This window comes from Mus musculus, chromosome 10, assembly GCF_000001635.26.
Source record: "Mus musculus strain C57BL/6J chromosome 10, GRCm38.p6 C57BL/6J".
NCBI lineage: Eukaryota > Metazoa > Chordata > Mammalia > Rodentia > Muridae > Mus > Mus musculus.
In genome coordinates, this window is record NC_000076.6 from 40,033,532 (window position 1) to 40,048,189 (window position 14,658).

General features: G+C 41.8%; 1 protein-coding gene across 3 annotated transcripts in view; it reads right to left on the reverse strand.

The window, feature by feature from the left end:
- Slc16a10 (solute carrier family 16 (monocarboxylic acid transporters), member 10) overlaps positions 1 to 14,658 on the reverse strand; it is a 108,739-nt gene continuing 94,081 nt past the window's right edge. Inside the window, exons 6-7 of one of the 3 annotated variants that reach the window (XM_006512863.3) lie at positions 7,068 to 7,296; positions 1 to 3,873 (exon numbers count right to left, since the gene is read on the reverse strand). In XM_006512863.3, coding sequence (XP_006512926.1) covers positions 3,641 to 3,873; positions 7,068 to 7,296 — 462 coding nt within the window. In that variant the 3' untranslated portion in view covers positions 1 to 3,640. The remainder of the gene's footprint in view (positions 3,874 to 7,067; positions 7,297 to 14,658) is intronic. The other 2 variants (NM_001114332.1, XR_380076.4) reach the window with 2 other exon arrangements.

A 14,658-nucleotide genomic window follows, 5' to 3' on the forward strand; every position in this document is an offset into this window, starting at 1 on the left:
TTACAGGAATTTGCTAAAAATTTTATTGCATTTACTGAGAATATCACATTTCCCCACAGTAAAATGACTGTATTCTCCAAAGTACAAAGCACTCTTCATTAAAAAGGTTTTGGTTGTCTATATTAAATATATAAATCACATTTTTAAAAAAATCAATTATAAATTATATTATTTTAAAAGAACAGGATTTCTCAAAACTAGGAAAATACCTATGTTGGTCGAACCCAGCATGACTCTTTCACACAGTCAGCTATATTTTATTTATACAGCTATGGAGTAAGCTGGCACCTTCTGTAGGAGGGAGAGAGGTGGGGAGAGAGAGGAGGGAGGAAGGGAATGATGGATGGAAGGAGGGAGCTCACACCTGGAGCACTAGGTATATTTGGAATATTAGGTTTTGCTAACAGAGTCTGAACTTTTGAAATACATAGGTGCTGGGTGCGGTGAGGCGCCTCTCCAGCCTTCTGTTATCTGACACTCTCACTGCTCCACTACGTAGAAGCTGCTGTCAAAGGAGCTGTACAGCAGTCAGTGAGACCCCGGCACACAACGCTCAGGGTAGTCTACAGCGAACCCAGCATCCTCAGCCTGAGTACACCGTCTCTCTAGAAAGGCAACAGCGGCTGTGAGTTACTGTCTCATTCTTATAAAATGGCCGAGGCAAAGTCTATGAAGGAAAGCAGGACTGACCTAAGTCTGTGACCTCCAGGTATCTGGGTCCCACTGACAGAAGCACGCAGGCTGGGGCCCGGGACCTGGGACAAGGGTGCACTTCTTGGTGGCACTGTTTTCATGTTTTGTTTTGTGGGGAGGGGAATCTGATACTGTCACAGCATGGTCCTGAGAGGACCTGACAGGAGACTGACACTGTCACTCACAGCAGTTTTAATCTGTATCAAGATCTAAAATGTTAAGACCAATGACTCCAAAAACTGAAAAACAAATAGCTCAAATGTTCAAAATATCCCCTTAATCAAATCCAGTTAAAGTTTCTATATGCCCTTTTTGTTGTTGTTCATTTTTACTCCTTGAAGTGAGTCTGGCTGGCTGGGGCTTCGGACTGTTGGGAGAGCTCCCTACCTCTATGCCATATCCTCACCCATGAGTGATTTTAAACATCCACTCTGTGCTAGATACCCTGAGAAGGGACTTTTTTTTTAAAGTTACTCTGTTGGGAGGCCATGTTCATCACAAGACTGGATTTGATGATCATTTTCTTGTAAATAAACCTTAAATCATTAAGCATTAGCAACAATCAGACACTTCCATATATTCGAACTCAGTAATAACTTCATAGGCAAAACTTCTCAGATGTACAATATAAGCCCATGGAAGAGAGCCCACATGGTGGTGTGCCCGCCCTTGAACCCCAGCACTTGGGAGGCTGAGGCTGGCATGTCTCTGTGAGCTCCAGGCCTGCCAGGTCTACTTAGTAAAACTTTATCTAAAACAAGAAAGAAAAGAACAAGAAAGGCCAATATGGTTAAAATATTTTCCCTCCTGAAAGAGATCTTACTGCAAACAAATTGCTAAAACCCCTTTGTCAATTTAAAACAGAAGCACCTGTCGGCAGTGAGTGACGCTGGCGGTGACGCTGGCGGTGGTGGCACACTCTGGGATCCCTCTGTGTAAGAAGCTGAAGCAGGAGGACCTCAAGTTCCAACTCCCTGCTGGGCCACAACCAAGCCTGCTTCAAAAACACCTAAAAGAGCTTTGTGAGTTTGTTTGAGGCTAGCCTGGGCTACATGGTGAGTTCCATGCCAGCTTGGGTCTTCAAAATCAAACTTTTTGACACACATGGTAGCACACCGCTGCATCCTAACACAGGTCTGAAGCAACAGACAGGAGCTGAAGGCCAGTCAGATCTACTTAGGCTCCGCATCACAATAAATAAATAATAAATAAATTACAATTATTCAAAACCCATTAAAAGAACGTGTACACTTAGCATTTAGGCTGTGAGCTCTTACAAGACAATAGGTAAGCAAGCTGTAATTAAGAGGAAGAGCTTCCATCTTTCAACTCCTAGCCCCTCTTCCCTCCAGACCTCTACCCCCACTCCCAACAAAAATGAGTCTATACTGTCTCCAGGCAGCCCGCCCTTGACAGATGGAGAGAGGGAGGTCGGCCTTTTATATGCAACAGAAAGGGAATGCTGAGTAGGGAGATGATAAAATTAAGTCTCACCTTCCAGATAACTTAGAAACAGAAGGACCCTGCAAGTGCTTAGGAAAAGATAGCATTCTTCTCCCATGAACAAGCAAGCTACGTTCCACTCTAACAGTCATCGAGGCTAATGATTTAAGAATACTTGGCATTTTAACCTTTAAAGTCTAACATACAATTTCAAAGATATAACAGTGTGTTCCTGCTTTGATAAATGAGTAATGGGTCACGGCCCAACTTTGGTTTTAATTTTAGATCCTCAAAGCTTTCTTACAGTTGGGACATAAACGGGGGACAATGGAGGTAATCAATAAATAAATACTACACTAATTTTCTGGCCAAAGAAGAGGAAGGAGCATACTCGATGCTGTGCAGAAAGATTGTATCACCTAGTTACAATGGAGTCTCTCAGTCTGTGTACGTAAACTCCACAAGAGGCAGGCTGGGAAAGCACCGGCCGTCAGGCTCCTTGGCATATCACAAGACTGTACATACAAATGCAAAGTTTTGCTAAAAAAAAAAAATTTGGAAAAATTAGAAATTGGGCTTCTTATAAATATATTTAACATTTTAAAATCATTAGTTCCAAAAAAATCATTAGTTCCATAAATCAGTTTAAGCAATTATTTCTATCAGACATTTTCTAATGGACAGAACTTCCAATCTGTGTCCACTCCACCAGCTGATAATACGCTCAACAAAACACTCAAACATAGTGCTAATAAACCCAGAAGTCAGAAAAACTCTGATAAAATTGCCAGGATATCTTTTATACATTCTACTTCACTTTATTGTTTATATAAAATCAGAAATTTGGGGTGTTTCTGGCTACTGGAGTAAAACACACTACAAACCAAAGGGAACAAAGGTTGGTGGAAGAAACACCTGATTGCCGCCTACAAGAGGGCCTTTCTCTCCCCCATGTCCACTGTGGTAGCAGTAGCATCTGCTCCCAGGAGGTCCCTTGACTACAGCATGTAAGAACCTCCTAATTTCATAGCTTAAGTCATTTAACAGACTCAAGGTTTAGGTTGGCCTCTTATTATCTAGGATCTAGGCTTAAATTCCAAAAATGAAGGAGAAAGTAACACAGTGGAACAAAAGATACCAAGAGGGACTGACAAAATGTTTCCGGTGCGGAGGAGCCCGGAGCTGCCCACCCAGCGCAGCTCCAAGCACGTTCAAAGCACGCAGCAGCTGACAGCATCTGAGGCTGCCAAGGCTGCTCCTTCCTCGGAGCTCTGAACGCTCACGCTGGATTTCCAGACGTGCTTGCCTGTGACAGTCTCCCCCTTACTCGTGGGAATACCAAAGCTGCTTGGGAGAGAGATGGCTCTTGTCATAATAAAGGGCTCATGTCCCATTTGTGCTATTCCAAGGATGATTAAAAAAATAAGAAATCTGCAATTCATATAAAAAGGAAAACTGGCTTAAAATTCAAAAGCAAATCCCGTGAGGTGAGGTATGTACGGCATTAAATAATCGAGGCGGAGTCTTTTTTGAAGATTCCTGATGAGCCTGACAGTAGAGAGCTCTGGTTCTCCAGCATTTTCTCCATCTTCTCCCCTCCGGCGTTCTTACTGATCTTTCTTTGCTTCTTGCTATGGATCCACGGGATTAAACAGAGCACAACACCCCCAACGAAGGGAGGGATTCCAGCAAGGTAAAAGGCCACGTCGTAGGTGCCCAGCTTGTCATGAAGTAACCCTGGAAGAGCAGACAGCAGCCGTCAGACAGAGGAACAAGTCTGGCTCCCAGATCAGTCACACTGATCGCAGGCTCAGATCACAGATTTGAAATGTAAACGTTTTCTGATATGAGGAAGGAAAAAAAAAATCCTCTGATTTTAAATTTTACTGCAGAATACAGGTCATACCAAAATACCACTTGTGGAAAACATTTGCAACTAGGCTTTGGCATTCCCAAGCCTGTCAGAGGTCACCTAAGATATTTTAAAAATGATGTAATGGGGGAAAATACCTAATAAAATTATTTTAAAAAATGATGTAATGGCCCTTGTCTCAGTGGAAGGTGGGTGGAGCATCTAGATTAAAGTTCTTTAAAATATCTACACCTCAAGATAGTCTTATTTGACTTTAACAAGAAACACCTTAAATTGTAATACAAAAACATTAAAAGCTATAAATCCAAGAGTCAGGATAAAAAGAGACTCAACGTTTTTGATGTATGAGTGTTTTGTCTGAATATATGTCTGTGTACCAAATGCCTACCTGGTGTCCAAGGAGGCATCTGGACTTAGGGGCAGTTGTCCATTGTGTGGGTTCTAGGAAAAGTGTCCTTTGGAAAAGCAGACAGTGCTCTTAACTACTGAGCAATCTCACTAGCCCAAAAGAGAAGTTTTAAAGTACATTTGAGAAAGACACTAAGGCTTTCCCTTCCTTGGGAAGAAGTAACAAGTTTGGCCAGGCCTGGCAGCATAAGACTTTAATCCCAGCACTTGGAAGACAGAGGCAGATGGGTCTCTGAGTTTGAAGCCAGCCTGGTCCCCACAGTGAGTTGTAGGCTACATAGAGACCCTGTTTCAAAATAAATGGAAAGCCCTAAAGTGTGTTTGTAATTTGATGGACTCTTAAACTCTGCTTCTGAAAAGTATTTGTTTACTTCTAAATTTCCCAAGAAATCTAGGGCTCCAAGTTCTATGTTTTCTTAGTGTTTGAATTTTTACTCTGCAACTTCTAGTTATGTAAAATATCCAGGAACCATACTGAACAGAATGCCTGTCCTACTTCATGTAATGCCCAGCTAAGAGGCATCCCGAGGCACAGCAACACATGCACACAAGTGAATGCAGTCATCCCACATCTAACATAAAGAACTCAGATCTGTACATGCACACCATCCCTGCCTTCAGAATGCACGCGTCTCACACAGATCAACCAGCCCGGCATGTGTGGCCGCTAATACACAGGTTTTCTGTAAATAAGCACTCTGAACCACTGAGGAAACGGGCAGAGTAATTCTCCAGGTCAGTGGCTGTGTGCTCTTCCTACTTCAGAAGTGTCCTGCTACACCTCTCTCATTACGCTTGGTCTGTAAGCAGTTACTATTCCTACTGAAGCAACGCTATTCCCACTATAATGCCTGTAGACCTGAAATCTCCCAAACTGAGCTAAATGAACAATCAAGAAATAGAGGCTTCTCTTAATATGCTCAGTAATAGTCCTGCATCCTGGATCAGCAATGTGGTTTCAGACACAAGAATGAATTAAGGTGAATCTCACTGAGGTTCACTAAGGTTCACTGAGCCCCTTCTATCATGCAACATAACTATATATAATTAAAACTTTATCCTAATTGTATTGAAAAATCTAATTCAGTACCCAGTACCCAAGTAAGACATCACTCAGTTATTTAGAAGACTTCTAAAGGTAGAACTTACTTAACATGAAGTCAGCTATTGAAAGTGAACAATTCAGTGGCAAGTAGTAAACTCACAATGCTCTATGCTACATCTACTTCCCATGATGCTAAAAAACAAACAGAACTCCATCCCTATTAAGTACTCCTCTCAAGTCCTTCCCCAGTCTCTGGCACTCACTAACCTGTTTTCTGTCTCTATGGAGATGTCGGATAGTTCATCTAAGTGGAATCATGAGATATATGACCTTCTCATACTTGGCTTTGCTCACTAGCGTAATGTTCGTGGCACTCATTCACCTGGTAGTGTGTATCAGTGTTCCACTCTAGTACTTTTATGGCTGAATAGTATCCCTCTCCATTGCATGGATGGTAGATTCTGGGTCTTTCTTTTTGGCTATGGGCTGACTAGAGTTAAGTGTTTTGTTTTGTTTTTTTAAAGATATATTTATTTATTTTTATGTATGTGAGTATACTGTAGCTTTCTTCAGACACACCAGAAGAGGGAATCAGATCCCATTACAGATGGTTGTGAGCTACCATGTGGTTGCTGGGAATTGAACTCAGGACCTCTGGAAGAGCAGTCAGTGCTCTTAACCAGCTGAGCCATCTCTCCAGCCCCCTGGAGTCAAGTCTTATACACAGCCATAGCTCTCCTAGGACTCACTATGCAGGCCAAGCTGGTCTTGAACTTGCAGTTCTTCTCCTGCCTCTGCCTCCTGAATATGGAGATTATAGATCTGTACCACCACATTATTTTTATAGTTATGTTTTGATAGACAACCAAGTTCTCTCCACTAAATGTAATTTTCTTCAACCATTTTTCAAGGAGTATGTTTTCTTAGGTAAAAGTAGTATATGCTTAGAACTCTATCAGAATCTTCATTTTTATGTTTCCATTTGCTTAACATATATACTAACAGAACTGTGAAAAAGTAGGGGCTAAATGCATAGCATAATGGAAGAATATGCATTTAGTATACCCCATGCCCAAGTTTCAACACCCATAATGCCCCAACAAGTACTATTTTGTTGGGAATGTAGCTCAGTGGCAAGTTCTTGCTTAGTATATACAAGGCCCTGGACTTAACAGACTCCCCCACCCCCACCCCCACCCCCCAAAAACCACACACACACATACTCGCAGACTGTTCCCAACAAACGTTTTTAACCTACTGTCAACAGATGGTCTTATTAAAAATGAGGCACCAGAAGATGGTGGTGCACCCCTTTTAATCCTAATACTCAGGAGGCAGAAGCAGGCGGATCTCTGAGTTTGAGGCCAGCCTAGGTCTAGAATAGCCAGGGTTACACAGAGAAACTCTATCTTGAAAACCCATCAAACAAACAAGCAACAACAACAACAACAAAAACTCCAAACAAAAACCAAACAAACAAAATGAGATGGAGAAAGCTCACAAGAGACTATTAATGATATATTTTACAAATAAATGAGGTTTAGGATCCAAAGTAGGAAATGTTACTAATTAGTATAATTACTATAGAAGAATTGTTATATTTACCTGCAATAGGAGGGCCTACAGTCATGGGTATCGACATGAATCCAAGTAGAAATCCAATTGCTTGGGAAGCATCCTGAGGACCAACTAGTTCAAAGGCAATGGGCGCCATGATAGAAATGAAGCATCCATCGAAGAGACCCATGGCAAGGCAGACAGCAATGAGGGCTCCGAAGGCGCTGCACAGGGGAATCATCATGGACATCAGGCCAATGAAGAAGAAGGAGAGAACCTAGGACAGACAGCTTCACGTTAACTCTGCTCTCGGGAAATTGCCCTCTTCCTTTGATAACACAGAATCAACTTCACTGAGTCCATCATATTTCCTTACTATTTTCATTAGGGAGCAAGAGCATAACCATTTAAATAGTAACTCCCCTTACCTGCCTGCACATTCTTTAGTCAGAATTTATATATATATATTTTATGTATATATAAAGACTAAAGAATATGCATATATGTATATGTACATATGAATAAATCTTTGGACTAGATATTATAAAGTTTAGAGAGATCATGCCCACATTTATTCTTCAAGCACTTGATTATTTTTTAACCCATGAAACCCATTATACTTTATGGGTAAGTTCTACATTCCTGGAAATGGAGGTAGGAGAACTGACAGCTTAAGGCCAACCTGAAGTATATGGTGAGAGCCCACCTCAGACAGAAAACAATGAGCCAGGAAGAGCCCATCACACATGGGTTCTTGTCACCAGGGCTGGGAACCTATGTTCCAGGCCCAGGACTCCATGGGGAAAGGAAAGAAACAATTCCTGAAAGTTGTCTTAAGCCTTAGAAAATCCCAAATGGATGATCAGAAGAAAGCTTGTGCACACACACTAGTTTACAAGGCACTGTTCTGACCTCTCCACGGGTCACTTGAGCTAGCCTAGAGCTTGTCCACATGCACAGCGGCTCAGAGTGGACAGAACGCTCCTGCCAGGTGCCCTCCAGTGGCAGCAGGGCAACAAAGCAGGGACGTGAGAGACAGAAGCAGGCACCACTGCATCTTCCCTTCTGATTTCCCTCCTACTGGCCTATAGGATACAGTCCTAATTTGCTTCTCTATTGCTGTGGTAAATACCAAGACCAAAGCAGCTGGGGTGGAAAGGGTTTGTTTGGCTTATACTCCAGGTAACACTCCATGGCCAGAGTGAGGACTAGAACATTCTGGTCCATTTTCAATTTGAGGTGCTTTTAGAGCTCAAAGAGTCGTAGAGAAGCAAGAGGTGCTGCCTTCCACCCCAGGGGCTACCTGCTTGTCTTAGAACTGAGTTGGGAAACTGCAGGAGTCTGCCATGTGACTGAGCCCCAGAAGAGTCATTAGCTAAGGCTTTGTAGCAAATGTGTAAATACGTGTGTATGTACATATAGACAGATAGACAGATAGATAGATAGATAGATAGATAGTCTTTGGACTAGATAGTATAGTTTAGAAAGATTGTGCAACTGGGTCAACAGCTGATGGGAAAAGGAGAGCAGGGTTTCTCCAGATCAGGAATTTTTAACCTCACTGTCTTGCACTAACTGTCATGTCAGCCACTTTTGCCTATCTTCATGCTGGTGTCCTTTTCTGCAGACTGGTATTCTAAAAATGGCTTCATTTTCACTAAACTGACCTTAAGTTTGTTACTACAGATTGAAAGCCTTGTTTCCTATATTAAGGGAAGCCAAGCAGAGCTCCTGTAGGAACCTGGAAGCAGGCACTAAAACTGAGGGTGGCTTCCTTTCCTCGGTCTTGCTTAGCTACTTTTCTTATTCAGCTCATGCCCACCTGCCTAGGGATGCAGTCTCACAGGGGCTGGGCCCTCACACGAGTCATTAGTCAGAAAAAAACGCCCCCCAGGCACGCTCACAGGCACGCTCACAGGCACACACACAGGCACGCTCACAGGCACGCTCACAGGCACGCCCCCCAGGCACGCCCCCCAGGCACGCCCCACAGGCACGCTCACAGGCACGCTCACAGGCACGCTCACAGGCACGCTCACAGGCACACACACAGGCACGCTCACAGGCACGCTCACAGGCACGCTCACAGGCACGCTAACAGGCACGCTCACAGCCAATTTGATGAAAGTGATTCCTTGACTGAGGTCTCTTCTTCTCTGGCCACTGCAGTTTGTGTCAAGTGGACAGAACCCATCACCACACCAAGCTTGGTTACAACCTAAGGGCTCTAGGGGTGCATAACCTGAGAGAGGGTGGGATTCACAATGGCAGTTTTCAGTTTTCATCCATAAAAGCATGAGATCCTGAGTTAGACGCTATGCAGCCACATAAAAAGAATGGGTGTGGTGGCCAGTGGTGTGTGCTAGAAGTTGGAAGCAGGGCAGTTCCTGAAGAATGGTGACTGAAACCAACTCTGGAATGGCAGCTTTCACCACTGCCGTTACACACGCTGTCTATTGACATAGCACTAAGAAACACTTAAAAACAGTCATAATCCAGGTGGCTTTTCTGACCCCGTTGTGTTAAACAGCTGCGTAGTCTTGATAGTACAATAACTGTATGTCTAAAAGTACAGTGGGTACCAAAACAGGCAAGAATAGATATTCTGGTCTTAAAACATACAACCTTCCTGTCTCCACATCTAAAGGGCTGAGATTATAGTGTGTAGCAACAAACCCAGCTTCATACTGAAAGAATAAAATCTTCCATTCTCCCACTTTTAAAAAATTGAAATGTCTTTTTTTCACTGACCCAACTTCAATGAAAGCATAAATGTAGTTTCACAATAGTGAATAAGATGCATAAGAGAGTACGGTCTGTCTGAGCCGTGGTCTCTGTTACTCAGATAAAATATCATGGCCGAAAGCAAGCTTAGGGAGGAAAGGGGCTACGTCAGCTTACAGTTCCACACCACAGTTCATCATCAAAGAAAGCAGAATGCTGCTTCCTGGCTTGGTCAAGTGTAGCACTGCCCACAGTGAGATGGACCCCTCCATATCATTTATCAAAAAAATGTCTGTCTGACATGCCTATAGGCCAATCTACAGAGGATGTTCTCAGCTGAGAGTTTGTCTCCCCAAATCACCCTAGCTTGTATCAGGTTGACTTAAAACTAACTGACACAACCAGACTCTCGCTTTCTATGATCCTGAACAAGTAAAAGACATTTTGATGCTTGAGACAAAAGGCCTAAACATAACCAAAATGTCTAAAAGGTAGCAAGTAGCCAAAGAGTTAAGGAGTTATTTTTATCCAAAAGTTAGCCAGGTTCTATTGCCACACGATGCCTCAGTTATATTAAGATGCTCCGAGAGATGACCCCAGAAGCCAACAGCCCCCAGGACAGTGAGCTCAAGCAAAGGTCTAGTCTCTACTTAAGAAGCAGGAAGAGGAGGCAGCGGTTCAGAGACACAGAGCCTAAGAGCCTACTATTCCTAGTTACAGATATCTTTCTGTTCTGTCCACAACTATGAAAGGAACATTGATAGTCTTAGAAACAGTCGCAATCCAACAAACTCCAGGAAAACTAAACTATACTAATTAATTTTTGTTTTGTCTTGCTTGGCTTGGTTGAAATAGATATCATGTATCCAGGCTGGTCTCAAACTCATAATCCTCCTGCCTCCATCTCCTGAATGCTATAGGTGTGAACTATCATGCCTGGTTCAAATTCAATGCCCTTCACTACTAAAATCACAGACCAAACTTCCAGCTACCTCACCATAATTACAACAGACATAGATACACACCTTATTTTTCTTCCTATTTTTTTCAATACTAATTGCTGTCAAGAAGACCAGCTCTGGAGTTTAAACTTAACACACAGGCAGTAACTACTTGGAACTTGACAATCTCGTACAGTATTTGGCACACTCAATTTTACTTAATAATGTTTTCATGGAACAATTAACATAATGAAGTCCAGGCTCTTTAATTTTGGTGGTTTCCCCAATTTCTCTAATTTTTTGCGTCTTAAAATTATTGTCTTTAAAAACAAAAACAAAAAAATTATTGTCTTTGACCAGCTTTTTTGCTTGATTTTTTTTAAGGTTTACATCTGGGGCATTTCTTTTTTTTTTTAAATATTTTTTATTATTACGTATTTTCCTCAATTACATTTAGAATGCTATCCCAAAAGTCCCCCATACCCTCCCCCACACTTCCCTACCCACCCATTCCCATTTTTTGGCCCTGGCATTCCCCTGTACTGGGGCATATAAAGTTTGCGTGTCCAATGGGCCTCTCTTTCCAGTGATGGCCGACTAGGCCATCTTTTGATACATTTGCAGCTAGAGTCAAGAGCTCCGGGGTACTGGTTAGTTCATAATGTTGTTGCACCTACAGGGTTGCAGTTCCCTTTAGCTCCTTGGATACTTTCTCTAGCTCCTCCATTGGGGGCCCTGTGCTCCATCCAATAGCTGACTGTGAGCATCTACTTATGTGTTTGCTAGGCCCCGGCTTAGTCTCACAAAAGACAACTATATCAGGGTCCTTTCAGCAAAATCTTGCTAGTGTATGCAATGGTGTCATCGTTTTGAGGCTAATTATGGGATGGATCTCTGGATATGGCAGTCTCTAGATGGTCTATCCTTTTGTCTCAGCTCCAAACTCTGTCTCTGTAACTCCTTCCATGGGTGATTGTTTCCAATTCTAAGAAGGAGCAAAGTGTCCACACTTTGGTCTTTGTTCTTCTTCAGTTTCATGTGTTTTGCAATTTGTATCTTATATCTCGGGTATACTAAGTTTCTGAGCTAATATCCACTTATCAGTGAGTACATATCATTTGAGTTCTTTTGTGATTGTGTTACCTCACTCTGGATGATGCCCTCCAGGTCCATCCATTTGCCTAGGAATTTCATAAATTCATTCTTTTTAATAGCTGAGTAGTACTCCATTGTATAAATGTACCACATTTTTTGTATCCATTCCTCTGTTGAGGGGCATCTGGGTTCTTTCCAGCTTCTGGCTATTATAAATAAGGCTGCTATGAACATAGTGGAGCATGTGTCTTTCTTACCGGTTGGGACATCTTCTGGATATATGCCCAGGAGAGGTATTGCGAGATCCTCTGGTAGTACTATGTCCAATTTTCTGAGGAACCGCCAGACTGATTTCCAGAGTGGTTGTACAAGCTTGCAATCCCACCAACAATGGAGGAGTGTTCCTCTTTCTCCACATCCTCGCCAGCATCTGCTGTCACCTGAATTTTTGATCTTAGCCATTCTGACTGGTGTGAGATGGAATCTCAGGGTTGTTTTGAATTGTATTTCTCTGATGATTAAGGATGCTGAGCATTTTTTCAGGTGCTTCTACGCCATTCGGTATTCCTCAGGTGAGAATTCTTTGTTTAGCTCTGAGCCCCATTTTTTAATGGGGTTATTTGATTTTCTGGAGTCCACCTTCTTGAGTTCTTTATATATATTGGATATTAGTCCCCTATCTGATTTAGAATAGGTAAAGATCCTTTCCCAATCTGTTGGTGGCCTTTTTGTCTTATTGACGGTGTCTTTTGCCTTACAGAAGCTTTGCAGTTTAATGAGGTCCCATTTGTCAATCCTCGATCTTACAGCACAAGCCATTGCTGTTCTATTCAGGAATTTTTCCCCTGTGCCCATATCTTCGAGGCTTTTCCCCACTTTCTCCTCTATAAGTTTCAGTGTCTCTGGTTTTATGTGAAGTTCCTTGATCCACTTGGATATAACCTTACTACAAGGAGATAGGAATGGATCGATTCAAATTCTTCTGCATGTTAACAACCAGTTGTGCCAACACCATTTGTTGAAAATGCTGTCTTTCTTCCACTTGATGGTTTTAGCTCCCTTGTCGAAGATCAAGTGACCATAGGAGTGTGGGTTCACTTCTGGGTCTTCAATTCTATTCCATTGGTCTACTTGTCTGTCACTATACCAGTACCATGCAGTTTTTATCACAATTGCTCTGTAGTAAAGCTTTAGGTCAGGCATGGTGATTCCACCAGAGGTTCTTTTATCCTTGAGAAGAGTTTTTGCTATCCTAGGTTTTTTGTTATTCCAGATGAATTTGGAGATTGCTCTTTCTAATTCGTTGAAGAATTGAGTTGGAATTTTGATGGGGATTGCATTGAATCTGTAGATTGCTTTTGGCAAGATAGCCATTTTTACAATGTTGATCCTGCCAATCAATGAGCATGGGAGATCTTTCCATCTTCTGAGATCTTCTTAAATTTCTTTCTTCAGAGACTTGAAGTTCTTATCATGCAGATCTTTCACTTCCTTAGTTAGAGTCACGCCAAGATATTTTATATTATTTGTGACTATTGAGAAGGGTGTTGTTTCCCTAATTTCTTTCTCAGCCTGTTTATTCTTTGTGTAGAGAAAGGCCACTGACTTGTTTGAGTTAATTTTATATCCAGCTACTTCACTGAAGCTGTTTATCAGGCTTAGGAGTTCTCTGGTGGAATTTTTAGGGTCACTTATATATACTATCATATCATCTGCAAATAGTGATATTTTGACTTCATCTTTTCCAATTTGTATCCCCTTGATCTCCTTTTGTTGTCGAATTGCTCTGGCTAGGACTTCAAGTACTATGTTGAAGAGGTAGGGAGAAAGTGGGCAGTCTTGTCTAGTCCCTGATTTTAGTGGGATTACTTCCAGCTTCTCACCATTTACTTTGATGTTGGCTACTGGTTTGCTGTAGATTGCTTTTATCATGTCTAGGTATGGGCCTTGAATTCCTGATCTTTCCAAGACTTTATCATGAATGGGTGTTGGATCTTGTCAAATGCTTTCTCCGCATCTATGGAGATGATCATGTGGTTTTTGTCTTTGAGTTTGTTTATATAATGGATTACGTTGATGATTTCCATATATTAAACCATCCCTGCATCCCTGGAATAAAACCTACTTGGTCAGGATGGATGATTGCTTTAATGTGTTCTTGGATTCAGTTAGCGAGAATTTTATTGAGTATTTTTGCATCGATATTCATAAGGGAAATTGGTCTGAAGTTCTCTATCTTTGTTGGATCTTTCTGTGGTTTAGGTATCAGAGTAATTGTGCCTTCATAGAATGATTTGGGTAGAGTACCTTCTGCTTCTATTTTGTGGAATAGTTTGTGAAGAACAGGGATTTGATCTTCTTTGAAGGTCTGATAGAACTGCACTAAACCCATCTGGTCCTGGGCTTTTTTTGGCTGGGAGACTACTAATGACTGCTTCTATTTCTTTAGGGGATATGGGACTGTTTAGATCGTTAACTTGATCCTGATTTAACTTTGGTACCTGGTATCTGTCTAGAAATTTGTCCACTTCGTCCAGGTTTTCCAGTTTTGTTGAGTATAGCCTTTTGTAGAAGGATCTGATGGTGTTTTGGATTTCTTCAGGATCTGTTGTTATGTCTCCCTTTTCATTTCTAATTTTGTTAATTAGGATGCTGTCCCTGTGCCCTCTAGTGAGTCTAGATAAGGGTTTATCTATCTTGTTGATTTTCTCAAAAAACCAACTCCTCGTTTGGTTAATTCTTTCAATAGTTCTTGTTTCTACTTGGTTGATTTCGCCCTTGAGTTTGATTATTTCCTGCCGTCTACTCCTCTTGGTTGAATTTTCTTCCTTTTTTTGAAGAGCATTTAGATGTGTTGTCAAGCTGCTAGTATGTGCTCT